Source organism: Syngnathoides biaculeatus, chromosome 2, assembly GCF_019802595.1.
Source record: "Syngnathoides biaculeatus isolate LvHL_M chromosome 2, ASM1980259v1, whole genome shotgun sequence".
NCBI classification, from domain to species: Eukaryota; Metazoa; Chordata; class Actinopteri; order Syngnathiformes; family Syngnathidae; genus Syngnathoides; species Syngnathoides biaculeatus.
Window position 1 is genome coordinate 28283755 of NC_084641.1, and position 23474 is coordinate 28307228.

The 23474-nt window shown below is 41.9% G+C and overlaps 1 protein-coding gene across 6 annotated transcripts in view; it reads right to left on the minus strand.

Annotated features, from left to right (window-relative positions):
* nphp4 (nephronophthisis 4) overlaps window positions 1-23474 on the minus strand; it is a 182956-nt gene that overhangs the window by 86747 nt on the left and 72735 nt on the right. For all 6 annotated transcript variants that reach the window (XM_061845009.1, XM_061845041.1, XM_061845033.1 and 3 more), the window contains 3 exons: window positions 9062-9271; window positions 7443-7566; window positions 1603-1655 (listed from right to left, as the gene is read on the minus strand). In XM_061845009.1, coding sequence (XP_061700993.1) covers window positions 1603-1655; window positions 7443-7566; window positions 9062-9271 — 387 coding nt within the window. The remainder of the gene's footprint in view (window positions 1-1602; window positions 1656-7442; window positions 7567-9061; window positions 9272-23474) is intronic.

The window sequence follows — 23474 nt, forward strand, 5'->3', positions numbered from 1 at the left end:
TTTCATAAAAATGCAGGAGCTATACAACAGAGATATATATGCACTTCAGTCATTAGTCAGCTCATAAAACATCTGGCACGTTGTTAGGTGAGACTGAAAAATGGAAGCGAACGTTCTGCATTCATTGTTACAGACACCTGCAATACTTCAGTCTACAGTCTTCCGGAAATGTTCAAAGTGGTCGGAGTAATTACAAAAAATGTTCATCTGAAAGTAATAAGCTTACGCAGAAAACACAACAACAAACGTAACCGCTCTGGAAAATATCCACAGGTCGTTTGATACGAAATTGTATTTTTAATGACAGCTTGGTGACAGCAATAAACACCACTGACAAACTGCTGTTCAAAAATAGCAACTGCTTTACAGTTATGTTACCAGATTATACTGGCTTTATAGTCTGAGGGAAAAAGTACATTAATCTTTAAGAATGTCGTACATTTCTAAACAAAGTGTTGATCAAATGTAGTCTGATCCTCATCTAAGCCACAATAAAGGAGTCTGCTTAAACTATTAACAAACCGACAATTGTGCTTTCATATTTGGATAGCAAGTATAAATTTGGCAAGCAAAAACATCAAGCAAACGTTTCCTGTATGTATGCATGCATGCATGCATGTTCTCCCCGTGCCTGCGTGGGTTTTTTTACGGGCACTCCAGTTTCCTCCCACATCGCAAAAACAAATCTAAATTGCCCCCAGGTGTGATTCTGAGTGCAGTTGTTGTCTGTTTCCATGTGCCCTGTGATTGGCTGGCAACCAGTTGAGGGTGTAACCCGCCTCCTGCCCGTTCTGCTCTTTGGGGAAAGAAAAGAACTTCCATGGGGCGAGTCACCCCCACTCACGAGATCTGATCGTTTTGCATTGCTTTTTTCTTGTGAACTTTAATAATGCTCTTGCTCTGTTAGCATTTCTGCATTTTTTTTTTTGTTTCAAAGATTTCGTGAACTTGAGTTACGAGTTAATGTTTTTGTATGTTACTTTTTGTAAAAATAAAAACATAAAAATGTCTCGTCATTATTGTTGTTTAAAGTTATTCTAAACTTTTGTTAATACAAAAATGTTAACATGGCTGGGGGCCGAGTCGCTACTGCAATGCATTCCCAGCCTAGCCTACTCTACTACTAAAGCGTACTTTTTAAGCAAAAAATAAATATTCTTCAATTATTTCATTATATAAAGTATAGTACAATACATGCATTTGTACTATGCAGTTTATTATCAGGAAAAGCTACAAAAATGACTTTAAAAAGCCCAAATTTTTTAGGCTTGGAACTCATTATTTCTTTTTCAATTAATTGTAATGGAAAATATCAATTCGGTTTTTGAACAAATCACTTCTCGACCCGCCTTCTGGAAGAGATTGTTGTCGAGAACCGAGGTTGTCCTGTATTTACTTTTGTAAACGTGGCGCCTCGTGTTTGCGTGCATGCAAAATGTGACGTGCTGTTTTTGTGTGACGTCACTCATTCCGTCCACAATGGTTGCGCTTTTGGAAGGTCAACGACTATATTAAAAAAAATAATAATAATAGTGCCCAGAAGCTTTGATGAAATATCTGAAAAAACAAAGGTCACATGGGATTGACCTCAACATGGCTTACCTTGGGGCCCTGCGGCGATTCTGGAGATGAGACTTCTTGGATGTCACTTTGACCTGCAAAATATTTCCACAAAAATATGTTGAGGAATGTTAGCAATCCCCATATAAAATTAAATCTCATTTAACTTGCATCACGGGCAAGAAATCAGAATCAGCTTGATTGGCCAAGTGTGTAAAAACCCACAGGGAATTTTTCTCCGGCTGCCCCAAGTTTGATCCAATGATACAATAATGCATTGGACAAATTGCAGAAATCATGTTCCCTCAGAAACTCAAAGATATGATGTTAGAGGTCACAAAGTCACTGTCTGGATGCACAAAGAATGGAAGTAGAATTGACTTGAAACAACAAAAATGAAACGAGAATAAGTAGATGCCAAAACGCTACATCCCAACAAATTTGCTCTCGAGTTGTGGCTTGTATAAAAGCAGCACAAATGAAAGTTAATCCAATATTTTTCTATGATTAAAAAAAAATTGCTGTAAATGAACATTTTGCTATCTTTGCACCATAGGAGGAAGCGCAAAACAAAGTGAAAGAATCCACAAAGATATTTCAAACAGAATAGCAAATGTGTCAACCCCCCCCCACAAAAAAAAAAAAAAAAAAGAGTTGGATTGAGATGTCACAGCGAGTTTAAAGTCCGACGACGATTCTCCCTGAGCTATTTTATTAGTTGCCATGGTAATTCCGGAACGAAAGGTTGTCCCCGCATCTCTTTGTCCTTTCTCGTACTCTTTGTCGCGCTCTGTGCTGGAACTCGACTGATCTTTTTGGAAATTGCTTGGCCTGCCCGGGGTGTCTCACTCTAGCTCCCATCTGTTCAGACAACATGCACACAGAGCTATGCTGGCTCGCTGTCACAAACTTGCTCTTGCGTTACCTCTCGCAGACATATCGGTTCCACTTCTTTCACGTTTCATAATTTCTCAAGATGGTGGGGAATGTGTTTTTACCTACATCATCATATCTACATGGCAATTCATTTGTAAAGAAAGAAAGGACATTGGGACTGATGAGCGAAATTCGGGCCAATGTAAGGTTATACAGGCTTATTCTAAAGCAAATTTGAGTCGTATTAAAATATATACATATCAAATATCGCAAAATGACAAAGTAAAAACACTTTTAGCCAGTTGTCCAAATGTATTGAAAATGTAAAGATTTCATTATGAGGTAGATAAGTAGTCACATCCTTTGTGTTAGTATATTGTTGAAGAACCTTTGGCAGCAACCACAGCCTCGAATCTTTTTGGGTGCTGGTACACCTGTTTTGAGGTCATCCATCCATCCATTATCTACCACTTTTCCGGGTCGGGTCGCTGGGTAAGCAGCTTCTGTAGGATACCCAGACTTCCCTTTCCCCTGCCACCTCTTCCAGCTCTTCCAGTGGGATCCCGAGGCGCGCCCAAGCCAGCCGAGAGACATAGTCTGTCCAGCGTGTCCTGGGTCATCCTCGGAGTCTCTTTCCGGCGGGACATGCCCGGAACACCTCACCAGGGAGGCCTCCGAATCAGGTGCCCCAGCCACCTCATCTGGCTCCTCTGAATGTGCAGAAGTAGCGACTCGACACTGAGCCCCTCCCTGATGGCCGAGCTTCTCACCCGTTCTCTAAGGGAGAGCCCGGACCAGACACCCTGCGGAGGAAACTCATTTCGGCCGCTTGTATCCGGGATCTTGTTCTTTCGTCACGACCCACAGCTCGTGCCCATAGGTGAGGGTAGGAACGTAGATTGTCTGGTAAATTGAGAGTTTCGCCTTTCAATTTAGCTCCCTCTTTACCACAACGGACTGATACAAAGTCCGCATCACTGGAGACGCTGCACCGATCAGTCTGTCGATCTCCCGCTCCATTCTTCCCTCACTCACTGAACAAACCCCAAGATACTTGAACGCCTCCACTTGGGGAAGGATCTCATCCCCGACCTGGGTAAGGCACGCCACCCTTTTCCGACTGAGGACCATAGTCTCGGATTTGGAGGTGCTGATTCTCATGCCAGCCGCTTCACACTCGGCTGCGAATCGCTCCAGTGAGAGCTGGAGCTCCTCTCAATGTCAGTCAGGGTGGATGGGCAGCCATTTTTGAGTCTTTCCAGAGATGTTCGAATTGATTCAAGTCCAGGCTCTGGCTAAGCCACCGGAGGACTTTTACAGGCTGCTCCTGAAGCTACTTCATTCACTTGGCTGTATGCTTTGGGCAATTCATTCTGAGAGGTGAATCCAAGCGCTAGTCTGAGTTCCAGAGCACTCTCGAGCAAGCTCTCCCAAAGAATTCCTCTATATTTGGCAGCTGTCATCTTACTCTCTACGCGTAGAAGTCATCCAGTTCCTGATGCCAAAAAAAAAAAAAAAAAAAAAACAGCCCCACCCCCACAGCATGATGATGTCACTACCATGCTTCACAGTAGGGATGGTGTTAGCCAGGTGATGAGCAGTGCCTCTTCCTCTCCAGATGTGACACAATTTTAGACCAAAAGGTTCTATTTTGGTTTTAACAGCCAAGAGTTTTCTTTCCGCAGATCTGATTTTTATTCTTAAGGTGATTTTTTTACAAATGTGCTTCCATGTGCCATGCTACGCCCTTTTAGTGACGTGGCTTCCATCAAAACAATCTACTATAACCGGGTGATTGGTGGAGTGCTTAAGCAATGATTGACCTTCTAGATGGTTTTATGTATGTATTTTATCCTTGCAAATGAATATAAGGTTCTTGATCACCTCTCCTATCCAAGGTCCTTCTTCCCCGGTTACTCAGCTCGGCCGGACGGCCACATACAAGACGGGTTCCATTCCCAAATCACGGAGACCACAGTATTTTCGGGACTGCTGAAATTCATTTGTATCCTTCGCCATATTCGACTTCATGCTTTGGTTTCTGCTGTAATATGCACTGCCAACTATGAGACATTATGTAGACACTTGTGTGCCCAACCAAAAAATGTTCAGTCAACTGGATTTACGACAGGTGCACTACATTCAAGTGGTAGTACCATCAGAAGGATCATCTTCTTTTCCTTTGGGTTTGTCCCGTTAGGGGTCGGCACAGAGTGTCATCTTTTTCCATGTTAGCCTATCTCCTGCATACTCCTCTCTAACCCCAAGTTCGCTCAGTTCTTCCCTCACAACACCCATGAACCTTCTCCTTGGTCTTCCTCTCACTCTTTTGCCAGGCGGCTCCATCCTGAGCACCCTTCTACCAATATTCTGAGTCTGTCGCCTCTGGATATGTCCAAACCATCGAAGTCTGCTCTCTCGAACCTTGTCTCCAAAACAAGCAACTTTGGCTGTCCCTCTAATGAGCTCATTTCTAATCCTATCCAACCTTCTGAATCAGAGTGAGAACCTCAAGATCTTCACTTCTGCCTCCTCCAGTTCTGCTTCCTGTTGTTCCTTTAGAGCCACGGTCTCTAATCCGTACATCATGGCCAGCGTCACCACTGTTTTATAGACTTTGCCCTGCATCCTGGCGAGGACTCTTCTGTCACATAGTACAGCAGACACCTTCCGCCAACTGCTCCCCCCCGCTTGGACCCGTTTCTTCACTTCCTTACCACACTCACCATTGCTCTGTATTGAAGACCTCGAGTATTTGATGTCTTGTCTTGGGCTAATCTTCATTCCTCTCCTTTCTAGTGCATCCCTCCACTTTTCTAGTTGTTTCTCCACCTGATCCCTGCTTTCACTGCATATCACAATATCATCTAGAAACCTCATGGACCAAGGGGACTCCTGTCTGAGAACCATCTCAAGGATGCTCAGTGGAAATCAGATTCTCATGATCTTAAGTATCACAGGAAAGGGTGTGAATACTTGCAAATCTTGTATGTTTGAATGTTTACAGTGTTTATAAATCCACACAAATGCCTGAAGATGTCTTTACTTTGACATTATGGGATATGTTATGGAGATTCTCAACCATACATCAATCAATCAAAACAAGACATCACATCAGCTTCGGAATAATCTATATATAAATATGGAAAACGTGAAAGGTGGGAATACTTTCTGGTGGAAGTACAAACCACTTGTCCTCATTAAGGTTGTGGAAGGTGGAGCCTATTCAGGAAATTGACCTTTGAAGGATTTGGGCTTCCCTACAATTTTAATTGAATTAGCACAAACAACCAGATGGTGTAGTTCTAACTCTGCATTTACACCAGAAAACTGTAAAAAGGGACATAGTAACGTGACAAAGCAGCTGAAAAAGTCAGGTTGAAATAGACTGATATATACAAATATTATTTGTCTGGTAATTATGGATTTTTCGTTCTTGTAGTCAATATTATCATAATCTTTATTATGAGTACAAGTTTATTTTCATCAACCCATTTTTTGTTGTTGTGTTTATTTTAAATGTAGCCTTCTAATACTTTGATGTAGAAACAAAATTACATCATCTTCAATGTTGCTCCTCAGCATTACTAACATGGATCTAAATCAGAACTGACAATCAATGAAGACCTTTCTTCGAAGTGTTGGTAAGAGATGTCTGCAAGAAAAACAAACACATTTCATCTATTCATGACTAAACAAAAGTCAAGGATGTCTGGAATGAACAAAAGACTCATTTTGTTGTTTGTTGCTCTGCTGAGTAGCCTCAACCAAATGACATTTATGGACTTTGCTAATCTGCAGTTTTGCATGACCCCATGAAGACGGAGCGGATCAATACGATTATTTTCTGCCACAATAAATGAACCACCATGAATTCTGGGACAATATGGCTGGGGGAGAAAGTACAGAAGTATCAACGAGTCTGACCCAGAGCGAGAGGAGACGCCGAAGACGTGTGTGTCACAAAAGCATGATCTTGCTAAACAGGTACGCTGACGATTTGTCGTTCTTCCTTTATGTTGGCACATAAATAAAGATCGTACGGGTTTGTTTGTCTTGTAAATGATAAACAACATTGAACCGTATGTTTATGTGCATTTAACATGACTGTACGTGCTCCAGAAAAGAACGGCAATTACTTGACGCGCTATTCATCCTCCATATGTAATGTCATTTATTGGAACGAGACAATACTGAACCACCAAGGTCGCTGAAACTCGGGAACCATGCGTGAAGGTGGCATTACTTCAGTTAGCCCAGTGTGTAGATGATCTTTTCCTTTCGGCTTGTCCCGTTAGGGCTCGCCACAGCGTGTCATCTTTTTCCATCTAAGCTTATCTCCTGCATCTTCCTCTCTAACACCAACAGCCCAATGTGTGGATGTATAATTAGAATTACCGCTTATAATTTTGCTTCACATATTTATTTCCTGATGACCACATACTTTTTCCCACATGAATCACAGATTATTCACACAATACAATTCACGCTTTATATGAATTCATAAAATTACTATGAAACACAATCAAGGTTAGCATGTTAGCGTGGTTCTGAACATACGATCTTGGCCCCTTTGGAAAACCGCCCACACCGGAGTTATGATGCAAGTCTGTAAGATTTTAGCAATGACTAGCTCAACAAAGAGGCTATGGGTTGATTGCAGTAATCAGAATTCCAAATTTCAAGCTGCAGTCAGGTGAGACGTTTGGATAGTTGCTGTGTTGTAGGCCACAGTTGACCTCATGCACAAGGGCGAAAGGCAGCATCAAGATCAGCCCAAGTGATTGCGCTTTGACAGCGGTTCCTTTCGGCCTCAGTCATGGAGCGTAGCCCATTATCAACCCTGAACAGTGGATGCTGTTAACAGGACATGCCGGCTTGAGTCTTACGACACATGTCTTGCACAACTTAATTTTGCATGGAAAATTAATTACATTCAGTAAGCAATGGGTGGGGGAAATAAAGAATTTCAAAAATTTCAGGCACGTCCACGAGAGATGATTTACTTGGAGTGGGCGACGAAGACGATCTCCTACGGCGTGATGAATCCTCCGGCTTTGATCGCAGGGTTGTCTTGGGACTGGATGTCGTTCGATCCAGAGTGGGGGACAGCCGAAATTTGATCACATCCTAAGAAGCAAACGTGTTCAACGTTCAAGCATTCAACGTTCAACTAATGGAAAACAGTAAGGTAAAGTGATTTATGGAGACAAAAGTAATGCATTAGAAAGTTTGGGAATTCTTTTATTTATTTATTTATTTATTTTTTTGCTAGACTCGTCACAAATAATACAAGTACATTATAGCGGACAAAGGTGTGCTTGTTCATCGCTGACAGATAAAAGTGAAATGATGAATGAATGTTTGAGATTCAATTTTAAACAGTTTCCCCTCGGGGGGCTCTAATGACTGAACCCATAAGAAAGCATAATTGTCTCATAATCTTACATATACAGTGGTACCGGTACTTATTAAATTAATTCGTTCCAGAAGTCGTTTTGTAACGTGAATTTTTCAGAAGTAGAAGCGCTTTTTACAGGGTTAGCCTAATCTGTTCCCAGCCCCCTGCCAAAAACAAGCATTCAAAATACATAATGTAAAGAATAATGAAAAATTATGTTCATTTACCTTTGGCCTTGAGTGACTATGAGAAGACAAGGGTGAGTGACAAACAAAAGGCATCGTGTGGGACGGAGGAGGCAATTGTTTGACTGGCGAGAGAAAACATGCGTACAAATGGACGCACGCATGCACAACTTCCTTCCACTTAAGTTTCCTGGGGCTAAGGGTGAAGAAAGATGAACAAACTTGCAAAAAACACAAAGGAAAAACTCGTAAAAAAATACTTTTCCATAGTGCGCTAGCTCAGTGACGAGTGGAAACAGAAAGCATCACGGGTAAAGATTGACGTCCCTCCTAGCCAATGGGATACAAGGAAGATGCTACGAGGATAGCCAATGGGAGATCAGCTCTATCGCGTCACACAAATCAAGATACAGGATGTATACGTTTGGTGGAATTTGGGGATAGCACCTATTTTTTCCTTCCGTATGCTGAATTTTTCTTCGTAACTAGAGACAATGTTTTTCATTTTTGCGTTTTGTAACCTGAATTTTTTTTTGTAACGAGAGACGTTCGTAAGTAGAGGTACCACTGTACACAAGAAGTTAATGGACGACTACTTTTTAATTCGAAAGCTTGTCAAGGAAAGTCCAACTTATTTTAAAAGGGCCATTGGTAACAAACAACACTTCCAATATATTAATATTGTTAAACGTGAAGACAATTTGCGATGTTGGCATTTTAGCAAGAAACAAAGTTGTCACGTGATTTGAATTCGCGTGCCACTTAAAATGCTCTGGGAGGCTGGAGCTGGACCCCGGGCCTTCAGTTTGACACCTGTGCTTTAAAGGCTGCATTTACTCAGCATAAAAAAAAAAAAAAAAAAAAAAAAAATCATAACTCCCTTCACCCTATTCATGCGTGTGCCACTTTTGCAGCTGCAAAAAGCACAATTATGGAATTAAGGAAATTGTTGCATCTCGGTTCTATGCTATGGGTGAGGCTAAACAGCGGCGTTGCTTTCAGGGACATTTCCCGGAATTCCTTTACAGTAGTGCGTTACCTGAATTGTTCCGGCAGTTGGGATTGGGGCAGCATTCTGACTTATGGCCGAGTTGTAGACCATGACTCCTAAAGGGTTCGGCTTGGAACCCCCTTGCAGAACCAGCTGCGTCTCTTCCCCCTTCCAGTCCGCCTGGTCCTGGAACGGACACATCATCGCCCAGCGGAGGCACTGCAGGAAGGCTGCCCGGGATGTTGTCGTGGTGGACAGCTGTGTGATGGCAGACGACAGGGGAACAGAGAAATCAATAAACGCACTCGCCATTACATTAGGTACACCTATACAATATACTGTTATGGGATATAGTAGACAGCTGTTAAAAAGTTATGCTACAAAGCTAATGTTATGGATCAAACGGTCAGGAGAGATGTTGATTTATATATGTAATATGTTGACATGAGAGATGATCATATAAATTTGGGTGACGACTGATGAATGTTTTGTACCATTAAGCAACATTAAGCTTCTTATCTGTATCGGACGTATAGAGGAGTGTCCAAAAGTTCTCCAACATGTTTGATTTCACGGCAACCAGCAGAGCCTCAAGTTGCCACCGGGTTGCCAAATGGTCTCCAGAACAGGAAGATCGGGGTCTCAAGGGTCATTTTTGAGCCTTCAATATACTAATGTGGATGTTTTCGGAATCTGCCCAAGTACCAAGAAAAAAATAAAAAATAAAATTCCGCTAGTACAGCGAGAAAATGCAAACTTCACACGCAATGAGGAGGATTGAGGTTCACACCCCAAACATCAGAACTGCGAAGGAGACATGCAAACCACTATAGAGCTCGTGCACGCGACGTCACCATTTTCACGGCGCCGTATTGCAGGTCAAACAGAGCTGTTCGATATTGTGGGGGACATTGAACCAGAGGAGAATATTCACAATACCCGAGACTCTGTCATTTTTTAATCATAGTTAATGAAGGCGAGTTTGTGTAAAACCAAGGGTCATTTATTTAAATATTGGTATTTGTATTGAATACTAGCTGAAAAGATCGATGGATTCCGGCAAAGGTCAACGTGTCGTCGAACACACTTCACGAGCAGCCAACCTGTCATTATGTGGGATTTATTCCTGATTGAGAACAGATCCAGCAACAACGTATTTGTATGCGTCCAGACTTTTATACGCTTTCAAACTTTTCCGCGTAAATCTCGGCGACTTACTCACCAGATCCATGTACATTTCCAGTTGCCCGAGACAAGCGGAAGCGAATTAACAGTCCAATTTCTTATCGGCGAAAACATCAATTTCGGCATTAAATACGGGTCCTCTATGCAGAGTTTAATTAATTTTTCCGCATACGTTCGTTTATTTTCACCTTCTACATGTCTAACGGTATCGGACGTGACTCTGGGCGTCGTGCTAAAAGACATTTTCGTGCCATCTCGAAGCGACTTAGCATTGAACGATGCTTTGTTAGACTGGCAATACGGCGACGTAAACAAAAGTCAGTTGATTTTATGACGTAGGTCCACGACCTCTATAGCACCATAACAACACCTAGATATTCAAGTGAGTTTCGGAGTTTTATTTAATCCTGCTTGGTTTGTTCTCAAATAATGTTGGAATTTCTTACCCAAAATAAATTCAGTATTTCAGCTTTTATTTTCTGGATTTCTTCCACTTGCAATGCAGACATTTATATGATTAACAAAGAATAAATAAGACAATTTTTTAATTCACAATATGTATTCAACATATGAAGTAATGTGAAGAAATTCAGGGAGCCTGCAGCGCCGCCTACAAACTATTCCCATTGAAAGCATTCATCATATTAGCTCTAACTACTTATTCTTAAATCTGACTAACAGTCAAAGTTTAATTTGACAGGCGTGTCCTCAGTTGTCGAATACAATTGAGTTAAAGAACAAAAGTCTTTCACGCCAACAAGGACCAACGAGTGATGTTCATATTAAATTCATATTTAGCCTCGACTAACACAAAAAAAAACCCTTCTCGTCGTTCCTGTAATTACACATTTAGTACGTCACCCATTTTCGCGCCGCATTAACATCTGATTACACGGCCTTGTTTATATGTCTGTGTTTACAGCTTGAAACTACGACCACTTTGTTGTACAAGTATTTGCTTTATAAGCACAACAGACCGTTTTTTTCCTCCGAGTAAGAAACCTCAAATCTAGGTCAAACAGACTTTGCTGTGGATGAATATGATTTACAGTCAGTTTGATTGCACCTGCATACTGTATAAGAAATCCTTGGAAACGTTTTTTTTTTTTAAGTCCTTGAGCTTTAAATCCTCCGCAGAGGACTTAGCCTTTTGCTTGGATCGATTAATAAGCTGGTCAGCTTCATACAAGTTTAATCAATCACAGGTTGAACACAAAAGGCGCAGGATACACAAGCAGCCTAATAGTGCACATTGTTCCAAACCACGTCAAGCCCATTATGCTCCATTCAATAATTACAATAACCTTGAGTCGATTTCTTTATATATATGAAAAAAAAAAAAAAAAAAACATAACGCTGCAGGTCATCAGTCATTCAAGCCATGTTAAAAAAAAAAAAAAAAAAAAAAACAGCATGCATAAATGTCACGCGATCACTTGTGCCTTTGGTGATCCTGACATAGATGTCAGCGTGTGTCCTTTTACAGTATGGATTGCGGGACAATAAATGTGGAATCATCAAAATCATCAGCTCAAAGCATAAGAATGCTTAGACGAGGCCATTACAAGCATTTTTTTGTTTTGTTTTGGGCAAGCGGCTGTCATTCTTCAGTAAGGAAACTCAGTGTGGATGGCAAAACATCGCTTAAGGAATTTCATTAATTATTATGTGCAATATAGCCCATTATGAGTATTATTGTGGATCGGGTGGTAAAACGTTGGCCTCACAGTTCTGCGGACCCGGATTCGATGCCGGCCCCGCCTATGTGGAGTCTGCGTGTTCTCCCCGTGCCTGCGTGGGTCTTCTCCAGGCACTTCGGTTTCCTCCCACATTCCAAAAACAGGCAACATTAATCGGAGACTCTAAATTGCCCCTAGGTGTGATTGTGAGTGTGACTGTTGTCTGTCTTCATGTGCCCTGCGATTGGCTGGCAACCAGTTCAGAGTGTACCCCGCCTCCTGCCCGTTGACATCCAGGATAGGCTCCAGCGGTCCCCGCGACCCTCGTGAGGATAAGCGGCAAAGAAAATGGATGGATAGCCCATTATGACCCTACAAAATTGGCACGGTTTATCATCACAGTTCATAGTCATTAAAGCTAAGGAAGACAAAGAAGAAATTTCTGACAAGGAACTTTTGTTTCATGGCCATTTGTTTGCTAATTGGCAAAATTACACAAAACCTAATGAACAGATTCTGAAAAAAGGTAGAAAAATTGTGGAATTTGGGACCCTGTTTTTGTATTTTTCTTTTTCTTGTAAGTAATGCATGAAATCATCCATTCATCCATGGGCGAGAGGAGGAGTACACCCTGACCTGGTCTGGTCACCATGCCATTTATAAGGCAGATGCAGTTAACCGAGGAATCGCACTCATATTTGTACCAGTGGACAATTTCAAACTTAAATCAACATGAAACGCATGATTTTGGAATGAGGGAGGAGGCGGGGGATGGAAACTCCACACAGGAAGGCCAGAGCTGAGGTTTGAACTCCAAATCTCAGAACTGTGAGGCCTACGATGAAAACCATGTCGCTTAAAAAGTCCTTATAAGAGAATTCAGGAAAATAAAGAAGATACTTAATATAGAATTACTTAATTTGGTTAACATTTAAATTACTCTCACATATTCTCCAAAGTGTTTTACTAGTTGCTCAAAAGTTTAAAAAAAAAAAAAAAGCAACTATGCCCGCAAAAAAGGAAACAAAATTAAAAAAAAAAAAACATTGTTTTGTGCATAGTCAGGGAAACATTGAAAAACCATTTCTGCATTAAAAAAAAAAAAAAACTCAGCTAGGAATGACACTAAAGTTTGATCATGCAGGGAAGCAGGACTTTCATGAAAACAGATGTCAACAACACGGTGTCATCCAAAATGGACGATGTAAAAATACAGCTTGAAGCTTTTTCGTAGGTTCCGAAGAAATACTGTCAAATAAAACAAAGATGTTTGTACACCAATGCTGTAAGATCCCAATGGAACGCTTTAATATTTCAAGGACAGAGAACCATCACAATGATTTCTAAGCTATTTTGTTTGTTTACATCTAATGAGACTCTCCAGTGCTTCGCACAAATTAAGACGCAGTGAAGTGCCGATCAATATTCAATTCCTCTGGAGGGTGTTCGCTACAGACTATTATTTGACCCCAAAGTAGGAGAAGAACAACTCTGGCACCGAAGAGATCTGCTTGATGTTTTTTTTTTTTTTTTACTCTTATTGTTCGTGAATTGGAAAAGTAGAAATATACAGAAGTCATAAAAACTGATCCCAGCACTGACTTAGAAGAAACAATTTCTGTTGCTCGAATACGACACCGTGTGAAATATTAAGCATTTCGGTCAATATTTTGTCGGGAAATTTTATGGTCGGCGACATGGGTTGGCCGGCAGAAATCCGAAAGGAGGCGGACTGCATCGCCCATGTTTCGAGGAGAGCAGAAATGGAAGCAACGTGACTGTCTAGCACATGAGTGAACATTTTTCTTGTATTATTCAATGAATATGGCGCTGTGTGGGACTGATCCGGGGGCAGAAATACTGGCTGAGCTCTAAGAGAATGAGAGAGACAAAGCACCAATCGGGGGCCCCTTTCTACACGGATGCCTACAGGCTTGGAGAGAGAGCTTTTATCTGTCATTCACTTATCGCACCCGTTTGCTATCCCGATCATCGGAATGAGAGAATAGCCTCGTGCTCAACACTTGCACTGAGAGTCTAAGTGAGGATAAGGAGGGTGAAAGGGTCTATGAGGTGATCTTAACGTTATTACATGTACATACATGTCTGAGATCAAGCAAGGAATAACTTATTCATGATTAAGTGAAAGGATCGATCAACGGCAGTTTAGCCACGCTGAAAAGAAAAGACAATGAGGAAAAAAATAAAGACTATCTTTTTAAGAGGAAAATCTCCTAGCGGCACGAATCCGCTATCCGTTTCAAGGCCTCGTTTTTGTACTTAGAAATGATGTGATCTACATATGAACTGCGCAAAGCTCAGGGAGCTTGGGGTATGAAACAACAGGATTAAAGCAATCTCACGGGGACTGTTTAGTTGTGGTTTCAGTAAACAAACGGGAATAAGAGTTTTGTTCAAACACGGGGGTGAAATTCACATTCGGGCATGGAATCCACGCACTCACAGTCCATGTTAAAAGCGAGAAGATGACAATGAGAGGTGCAAGTGGAGGTTTTGTTTAATGACATTGTCTTCTTCTTCTTTTCCTTTCGGCTTGCCCCGTTAGGGGTCACCACAGCGTGTCATATTTTTCCATGTAAGCCTATGTGGTGCATCTTTCGCTCTAACGCCCACAGTCCTCATGTCCTCCCTCACAACATCCATCAACCTTTTCTTTGGTCTTGCTCTCGCTCTCTCTTCCTTGACAGCTCCATCCTAGTCATCCTTCTACCAACTTACTCACTCTCGCCTCTGGACATGTCCAAACCATCGAAATCTGCTCTCTCGAACCTCGTCTCCAAAACATCCAACTTTGGCTGTGTCTCTAATGAGCTCATTTCTAATCCTATCCAACCTGCTCACTCCGAGCCAGAACCTCAACATCTTCATTTCTGCCACCTCCAGTTCTGCTTCCTGTTGTCTCTTCAGTGCTACCGTCTCTCATCTGTACATCATGGCCGGCCTCACCACTGTTTTTTAAACTTTGCCCTTCATCCTAGCAGAGACTCTTCTGTCACATAGAACACCAGACACCTTCCACCAGCTGTTCCATCCACCATGGACCCATTTCTTCACTTCCTTATCACACTCACCATTGCTCTGGATTGTTGACCCCGACTATTTGAAGTCGTCCACCCTCGCTCTCTCTTCTCCTTGTCATTCACGCACATATATTGTTTTCCTTCATTCCTCTCCTTTTCCACTGCATGCCTCCATCTTTCCAATTGTTCCTCCACCTGCTCCCTGCTTTCACTGCATATCACAATATCATCTGCGAACATCATGGTCCAAGGGGATTCCAGTCAAACCTCATCTGTCAGCCAAGCTGTTACCACAGCAAACAGGAAGGGGCTCAGAGCTGATCCTTGATGCAATCCCACATTCACTTTAAATTCCTGTTACGCCTACGGCACACCACGCCACTGTTCTGCTGCCCTCATACATGTCCTGTATTAATGTTTAATGACATTGTGATTTGTAAAATATATTTGAGGAGGAAGTTTCACTGTTGCTGGCACATGTTGGCTTCAAAAGTTTGACATCCACCATTACTTGGACAGTCTCATTTAATTGCCGCAGTTAATGACAGCCATCATTCGTAGAATATTTTTGTGGCAGTAAAATACAGTGAAACCTAAAATGCACCATTTGATCATGTGTTGGAACTTTGTTACGAGAAACAGCAGAGCGGGGAACAACTCACACAGCTGAAACCAAATGTTTGCTTCCACAATACCAAAACGGATTTTTTCTGACATGAAATCAGACTACATTTTTCCTGTTTTATGTCAATTAGGATTACCAAAATTTGTTATATTTGCATTGCACCAGTACAATGAGTCAGATTTTTTTGGGGCAATTTTTCAAAGCCAAAAGTTGATATTGATTTGAAATTTGGCCCATTCCTGCTGATAGAACTGGGGCAAGCCATGTTTGTAGGCCACGTAGCTTGCACATGCCTTTTCAAGGCTGCCCATAAATGTTCAATCAGATGCTGCAGGTTATTGTCATTTGGGAAACCAATTTGCCCTCACCTGCATGGAGTTTGCATGTTCCCCCCCGCCCCTGCGTGGATTCTCTCCGGGCACTCCCACAGCTCAAATACAAGAAGGTTAACTGAAGACTCTAAATTGGACGTGCCGTATTTCCCGCACTGTAAGGCACACCTAAGAGCCTTTGATTTTCTCAAAAACCGACAGTGCGCCTTATAATCCGGCGCGGCTTATATATGGAACAATATGGAGCCTTTGGCGCAGCTCCATCTAATGGATGGATAACATAACCCCAGTCTCTACTGTAGCATCTATTGTATGCGGCTTATAATGTGGTGTGCCTTATATATGAAAACAGTTTTAAAATAGGCCATTCATTGAAGGTGCACCTTATAATGCGGTGTGCCTTATAGTCCGAAAAATACGGTACTTGTAATGTGAATGGGAATGGTTATTTCTTTATATTTGTCACATGGGAAATGCTCCAGTTCGCCCGCGACCCAAGTGAGGATAAGCTAAATGGAAAGTGAATTAATGAATTTTCTGTGGCAAAACATAGTTCTGGATCGAAACACATTACAGATCAACTATTAGGCGATGGAATTTTTTCCAACCATATGATTTTTTTCTCTTGGTTTTTCAGGCTGATATTTAGAATGACAGAAGTTCCCATTTGAGTTATATGCTTTAAACCAGGTTGGTTGATGGTCATTACACGTTGGCTAGAAAATGATCAATAGCCAGTTTCCACAAAATAAATTGACTATTGACCTGAGTGCCACAGAATACATTTTTACATGGCAAAGAAAGTAGAATCTCGTTTTAATAGTGCACTTGCAGAGGAATCGGAGCAGATACAGTAGCCAACGGCAAAAACAAGGAAGCACCAAATTTCTCAGAAGGTGGCACTGAAAACAATAACAGGCAATGTCACTGCATGCGTAATTGCTCCGACAGGCCCCCAAAAAATATAAAAACATTTGCGAGGGGAAGAACCCAGCAACCTTTGGAGATGTAAAATACAATGTTGCAGCATACCTAGATAAATAACTACGTTTCATACCGATGGCGGGCTGGAAATAAAGACCTCATGTCTGTCACCCAGAGCCAAAAAAAAAAAAAGTAATCATCAAACGTAAGGGGGAGGGGACATAAAGGACAGTGGGAAAATGGAGCAAAATCATCCAAAAGTGACAAGATTGTGAATCCCAAACCTTATACAGCTCAAACTCCATTATCCCTGACAATGGGAGGAACAGTGGGAAAGTCATAAAAAGTCAAATATTCGCCATCACTTTCAGGAGCAAGTATGACTTCTTCCTACACATGAAAGTGACACCACTGATGTGAAATATAGAACTTTTCGGGAGTAGAGCTGGATGCATCTTTTGTTTTTCCCAAATCAGAAAATGTTGCGGTTAGATGGCTTTGCGTGAGGAAAAAAATGAAGGGTTTCCTAGAACACATCGTGAATTAATCCCAAATTAGCCGAATGTGAGCACTGATGGGAAACGAGGCCTGACAGTTATTACTATCACCGCATGTCTGTTGGGTTCTTCAAGTCATTATTTCAGCTCGGAAGCCTGCAGCAGGCGCCAACCCAAAGCTCCTACGACTGTACTCGTACTCTCCACAGTGAAAAGCCCTGGAGGGAGGAAGCGTACACGCGCCGAGATCATTAACTTAAGAGCACGAAACCATTCACATTTTTCATCCATCTGCATGAGCAGTCCATGTGAACCCAGCAGGCCGTACTGTGCTGGGGAAAATTAGACCTTGCGTTCGAACGCCGCTTCAAGGAGACGCTCTAGCAAGGCGTGTTTAATGTTTTCACTTCATTCATTATACACACTGACAAGTTTTTGGGATAATCTTGAAATACAATACGAAAACAACTGAAAATACAAATTAGAAATAATGTTGCCCATCTAGAACAAATCAGTTTTTCTTAAGCGGCCGAAATGAGTTTCCTCCTCAGGGTGTCCGGGCTCTCCCTTAGAGAACGGTCATCCGGGAGGGGCTCAGTGTCGAGCCGCTACTTCTCGGCATTGAGAGGAGCCAGATGAGGTGGCTGGGGCATCTGATTCGGATGCCTCCCGGACGCCTCCCTGGTGAGGTGTTCCGGGCACGTCCCACCGGAAAGAGACCCCGAGGATGACCCAGGACACGCTGGAGAGACTAAGTCTCTCGGCTGGCTCGGGAACGCCTCGGGATCCCTCCGGAAGCGCTGGGGAAAGGGAAGTCTGGGTATCCCTGCTGAAGCTACTTCCCCCGCGACCCGACCCGGAAAAGTGGTAGATAATGGATGGATGGATGGATGGATACATAAAACATCTGGGGGATTCATGCTCCCAGGTACTCAAACCAGTAATTTAATTCTTTCACGTTCAAAGTATTATTTTTCATACAATAAAATTTAAATAGTTTAAGGTTAGTAATAAGAATTGAGAATTGTTTGGAACCAGAATTTGGACTGGAATTGCTCAAATTTGAACAATGCCGAACCCTGGGCTCAAACGAGTACTGTATGTTGAAGTTAGAGAAGTTTAATTTGTTGCAGCCATAAAATTCTAAGTAAAGGGTTATTTGCTAAAAACAGTTATCAGTTTGAACATTAGTTATCATTTTTTTGTTGTGTATCAGGTGCTGTAAGCTTCTCTCCCCCGGCTAAATGCAGAGGGGTTGCGTCAGGAAGGGCATCCGGCGTAAAACTGTGCCCAACAAATGTGGTGTGGCGACCCCTAACGGGACAAGCCGAAAGGAAAAGAAGAAGAAGATATATAGTTTGTTTCTATTTAAAAATACTGTATACATTTTAAAAAAGAACAAGGCAATTATTAAAAAAAAAGGAGTAAATTTGACATGCAAAATAACAGAAGGCTTGAGACAAACATGAAGGCCCTGAAGAACAAAAATGATCGACATTAGAGCTCTTTCTTCAACTCTGCGTTCTGGTCCGAAGCACAGTCACTGGGCAACCAAAGGTGGGATAGCGGATTGACAATTAACAGTGTAAACCGATTTCTCCACCAGATGTCGAAGCCTCGGATGGTTCTAAAATGCCACGAGCCACTTTGCACAACTGCCATTATCATTCAAGTCGGGATTTAAGCTCCTCCAGAGTGTGCGAGCGCTGCGTCAATTTGAGGTGGCCGTCCACAAAGCAGCCATTCGATGTGCAAACATTATCACCGCTGTCTCTCTAGCTTGGGGGGGGGGGGGTTGCATCCGTCTGGAGAAAGATGGCACTGCTGGCAGACCGTGACAGGGTACGACTCACTCTGGCCCTATCGAGAGGGGAGATTGATGTACTGCACTGTGGGGGGAGAGCTGACATTCATTTTAATTAGGCAGGCGAAATATTGTCTCTGCGGCATATATACGTCGCCCTCCCCTTGCCTTGTAACTCAACTTTTCTTCTTGATGCGCGAGAGGGAAAACTCGTGCCCTGAGGTAGGACTAACCGCCGGAGAATGAGCCACAAATCAACTCAATATAACACTTCCAAATCCTGATGACATTACCGTGCTTAAGCTGTTTGATTAACATTTAATTAACATTTACGTGGCATTTCACATCAGAGACAAACTAAATATAACAGTTTTCTTTGAATATGAGGTCAGTGCCGGTGGGAGGGGTTCGCAGTGGCCGTAGTGCGATATGTGGTCAAGAAAACCGGGAAAAAGATAGTTGTGTAATCATAGTCAACGGTATCTTAATGAGCACGTTATTCACTCTGCAAACATCATTAATATCTGGATCCCCCCCCCCCCCCTCTCCGATATCTGGGCACACAGACGCCGAAGTATTTACACACACCACTACGAACATACTGCAAATACTTCTGGAAAAAATGGCAAGAACACAGCAGAATCCAAACAGCACGTATCTGTCAGCAGCCAATTAAAACCCAAACAAGAGTTGATGTGGCCCAGAGGAGAAGCTGTCCACCAACCCCTTGAATAATCTCAGCCGCTCGCCGTGTTACTGCCTCCGCCTCCACATCCACCAGTGTGCCCATCAAATCGATTGCAGCTATTTGTTGAGGAAAAACACAGGGCGAAGAAAGCTTTAAAAGCATTTACGTTTATATAATTAATCAACGAATCCCCCCCCCCCAACAAAAAAACGTTTTTTGACATCACATTTGTATCGACGAGGTGTTTTTTTTTTTTGCTCCAAGTATTGCAATATGTACACTATACAGTTAATTGTACTTGGAAGAGACATTTCCCTTGCCTGGCAAAATTAGCATGCCATTATTTAATTCAACCACATAATTCAGGAGGCTGTTACACGTAAATCTGAATAATTATAATAAATAATATAAATAAATATGAAGAACCTCTGAAAACATTATCTTCCATCATTTGACCTCTTTTTTTTTTCTTTTGTTCTAATGAAAAAAATTTGAATCTATTTTTTTTTCCCCTGAATTTTGTTGAATGGCAGTGTCACTTTTCTACCATTTGTGGAAAAAAACTTTTAGCAGATATAATTTTTATATTTGCCTTGAGAGCAAATGTCTGCAGCAATACTTTTCTTACAGATTCATTCCGCAAATCCCTCTCAATCACAGGGAGTCCTCAGATTAAGACGGTCTCGACCTGAGACGTTTCGACTTTACAACGCCTGTCCCCGGGCCGCCATTTTGTCTGGGTAACGCTTGTCCTTGTTTGTGCACTGGGAGTATCTTTGCATTTTTCGCCCTCCTATTTAGACATTACGACCCCAAAGAAATTTGTGTCTTTTAGCACTGCTTCTGCAGCCATAAGAAAATTCATTACCATGGAAAGAAAGTTCAAGATCATAAAAAGATTGGAGAAAGGAGAGACACCAACACCGCCAAAGCTTCAATCGGTCAACCGTGGCGGCAATTATTAAAGACGAAGCCCGTATTTTAGCGCATGTGAAGGGTTGCGTTCCTATGTTGGATACAATGATCACAAGACAAGGTTCTTTGACACTTGTGTAGATGGAGACGCTACTTACGTTATGGATTGGGACCAGGTTCCTTGGCAATAGCTAAGCACAGCCTCTCCTTCTTCTTCTCCATCCACATCCCAGCAGTAATGCGAAGTACATCATCTTGTTTATTTCAAATATAATTGGTTTTTTTATACGAAGAATTTTGATGTAAATTCTGACTTTAATGGTGGAATCCGACTCAAGTCGAAATTCGAGTTAAGTCGCTACTGTAGGAGCGGATCTCAGTCGTAGACCGAGGAGTCCCTGTATATTAAAATTATGTTCTGTTGTCACCTTGGAGTTGAACTGACTTGGAGTTGTCATTTGTCAAACCAGACTGAAATAAGGTAGGACAACAAAAAGGCTCCAGTGTTCTGCTTACTGATGATCAACTTTTGTTTGTGTTGTTTTGCTGTCGTTAAATTAAAAGGGTTTAAAAGGTCACAAAATAATTGTTACACTTCCTCAGATGTTCAGTAATTGACTGTCCCAGTCTTCATGTCCAGTCAGGGCTGAAGGTGAACATAAGACATACTTGGCAGGAGCATTCATTCATGTTTTTTTGCTGAAATAAATGAGCCAAATGACCTGCGCCAAAAAGTGTCTCATGCAAGTTTGGTGTTGGAAAAGAGCTCAAAAGGGCTGTGAATTACTTTTCGAGGAAGGAATTGAGTGCTCGGTAGTCTCTCGAGCACTAAAGACAGGAATGCTAAAAAGTGGACCCTCGGAATCCAAATCAAACAACTTGAAATTCACACCAAAGTTGAAAGAAAAACGAGCAAAACTGTTCGGCTTCAGTAGATCACTTTCTCCTCAATCCATATAGCGGACGGCATTTTGTTTGTCCTTTTTGCTACGTACCCTTTCACAGGGATTGGACACCAAAACAGATAACGGTAATGAAGTCGACAGAACTAAAAAAAAAAAAAAAAAAAAAAAGAAAAAAAAGTGGTCTTGACAAGTTAAAAACCTTTTGCACTTATGTATGCAGCGATTGACTAGGCTGAAGTGTTACTTAAAGGAAATTGGAACTGTGGAACGGATCAATTTCCATTTCTTAGGGGGAAAAACAAAGGAACGGTGGATTCTTCCTGCCCCCCGTACACGGTCGGTTACAATTGCGACCTGCAGGCAGTCACTCATCCCCTTTGTCAGAAATTTGGATGAATGCGCCCACCCCTGTACCCCTTGGCAAATTGTTTCTTGGCAAAAGGACAAAAAGGCATAGGCCAGGAATACCTCCTGCCACCATTCATCATTGATCCAGGGTTCCATTAGTGATGATCTAATGCGCGCCACCATGAGCAAGGCAGACAACAATTAGCCTCGTTCTCCTGAATAAGACCACATAGAGTGTGACTCTATTGCATGACATAATTGACACGCACCGTCAAGCGCTCGCGGAGCGAGGGCAATTGGACAGAAGCAGCGTGACGCTCGGAAAACATTGACTCACGCGACAGTGACAAATTCACACAGCTGGTGCACGGAGCATATCTAACACTTTGACCTGAAAGGATAAAATATTTTCATTTATTTGTCGACTTTGGTGGGGACATGAGAGCCAGTCCAGATGCACAAAAAAAAAAAAAACATCTCAAGTCACAGAGGAAACCTGTCATGAACAGGGCAGTCAATTTGTGAATTTCAAACAAAGTCATGATTGAATGATTCCCAAATGAAAGGCACACTTTACTTTCGTCAAGAAGTCCTTGGACCAACCGGTCAACAGTCCAGTCCTTCTCCTTGGCACAGTTACCGTAATTTCCGGCCTATAAGCCGCGACTTTTTCCCCCCCCACACGCTTTCAACCCTGCGGCCTATGCGGTGATGCGGCTACTTTGTGCATTTTTTTCTAATGACCGCAAGGGGGCAATCGAGCGGAAAATGTAAGAGTGACACCGGTGGAATATATGTGCCGAGGAAGTGACTTTTACCGGTATTTTTTTTTTTCTTTAACCAGCCCTGTTAGTGCTGCACTAGTCTGTGTTACTGCCATGTCTCAGTGATTTTTACCAGTATGGTTTTTTTTTCCCCTTTAATTAGCCCAGTTTCTGCTTCCGTGTTATTGCTATGTGAAGCTAACCTAAGGTATTAAAACTTTAAAAACACTTTGTGTACCATCTTTCTTTGTAAATATCTCGCATTTCAATATGGGACTTGCGCCTTTTACACAGGTGCGGCTTATGTATGTACCAAGTGGTATTTCCTTTACAAATGTCCTAGGGGAGGCTTATAATCAGGTGCGCTCTGTTGGCTAGAAATTACGGTAAGTTAACATCTATGAAAGTTTGACTTTTTGAATGGAAGTATGGAAATACACCTTCCCATGAATATTTTTTTTTTCAAAAAAAGATCTGTATGTGGCAAAAAAATTGAATATCGAAGAACAGATTTCAATAATGTTTCAAAAAGTGAAACTCGTTTCCTATATTGCTTCAAAACACACAAAAAATATATCAAGCCTTTGTTCATATATAGATGACTATGGGAGAAAAAATAAAAAATAAATCTGGTATTTTACAAAATAAAGACACCTGAATCTATTATAACACCATTTGTGGAACTTTCCCGACAAATCTTGCAAAGAGGTTTCCGTTTTAGTGTGGCTGACATTGTGTAAGCGCACCTAATATC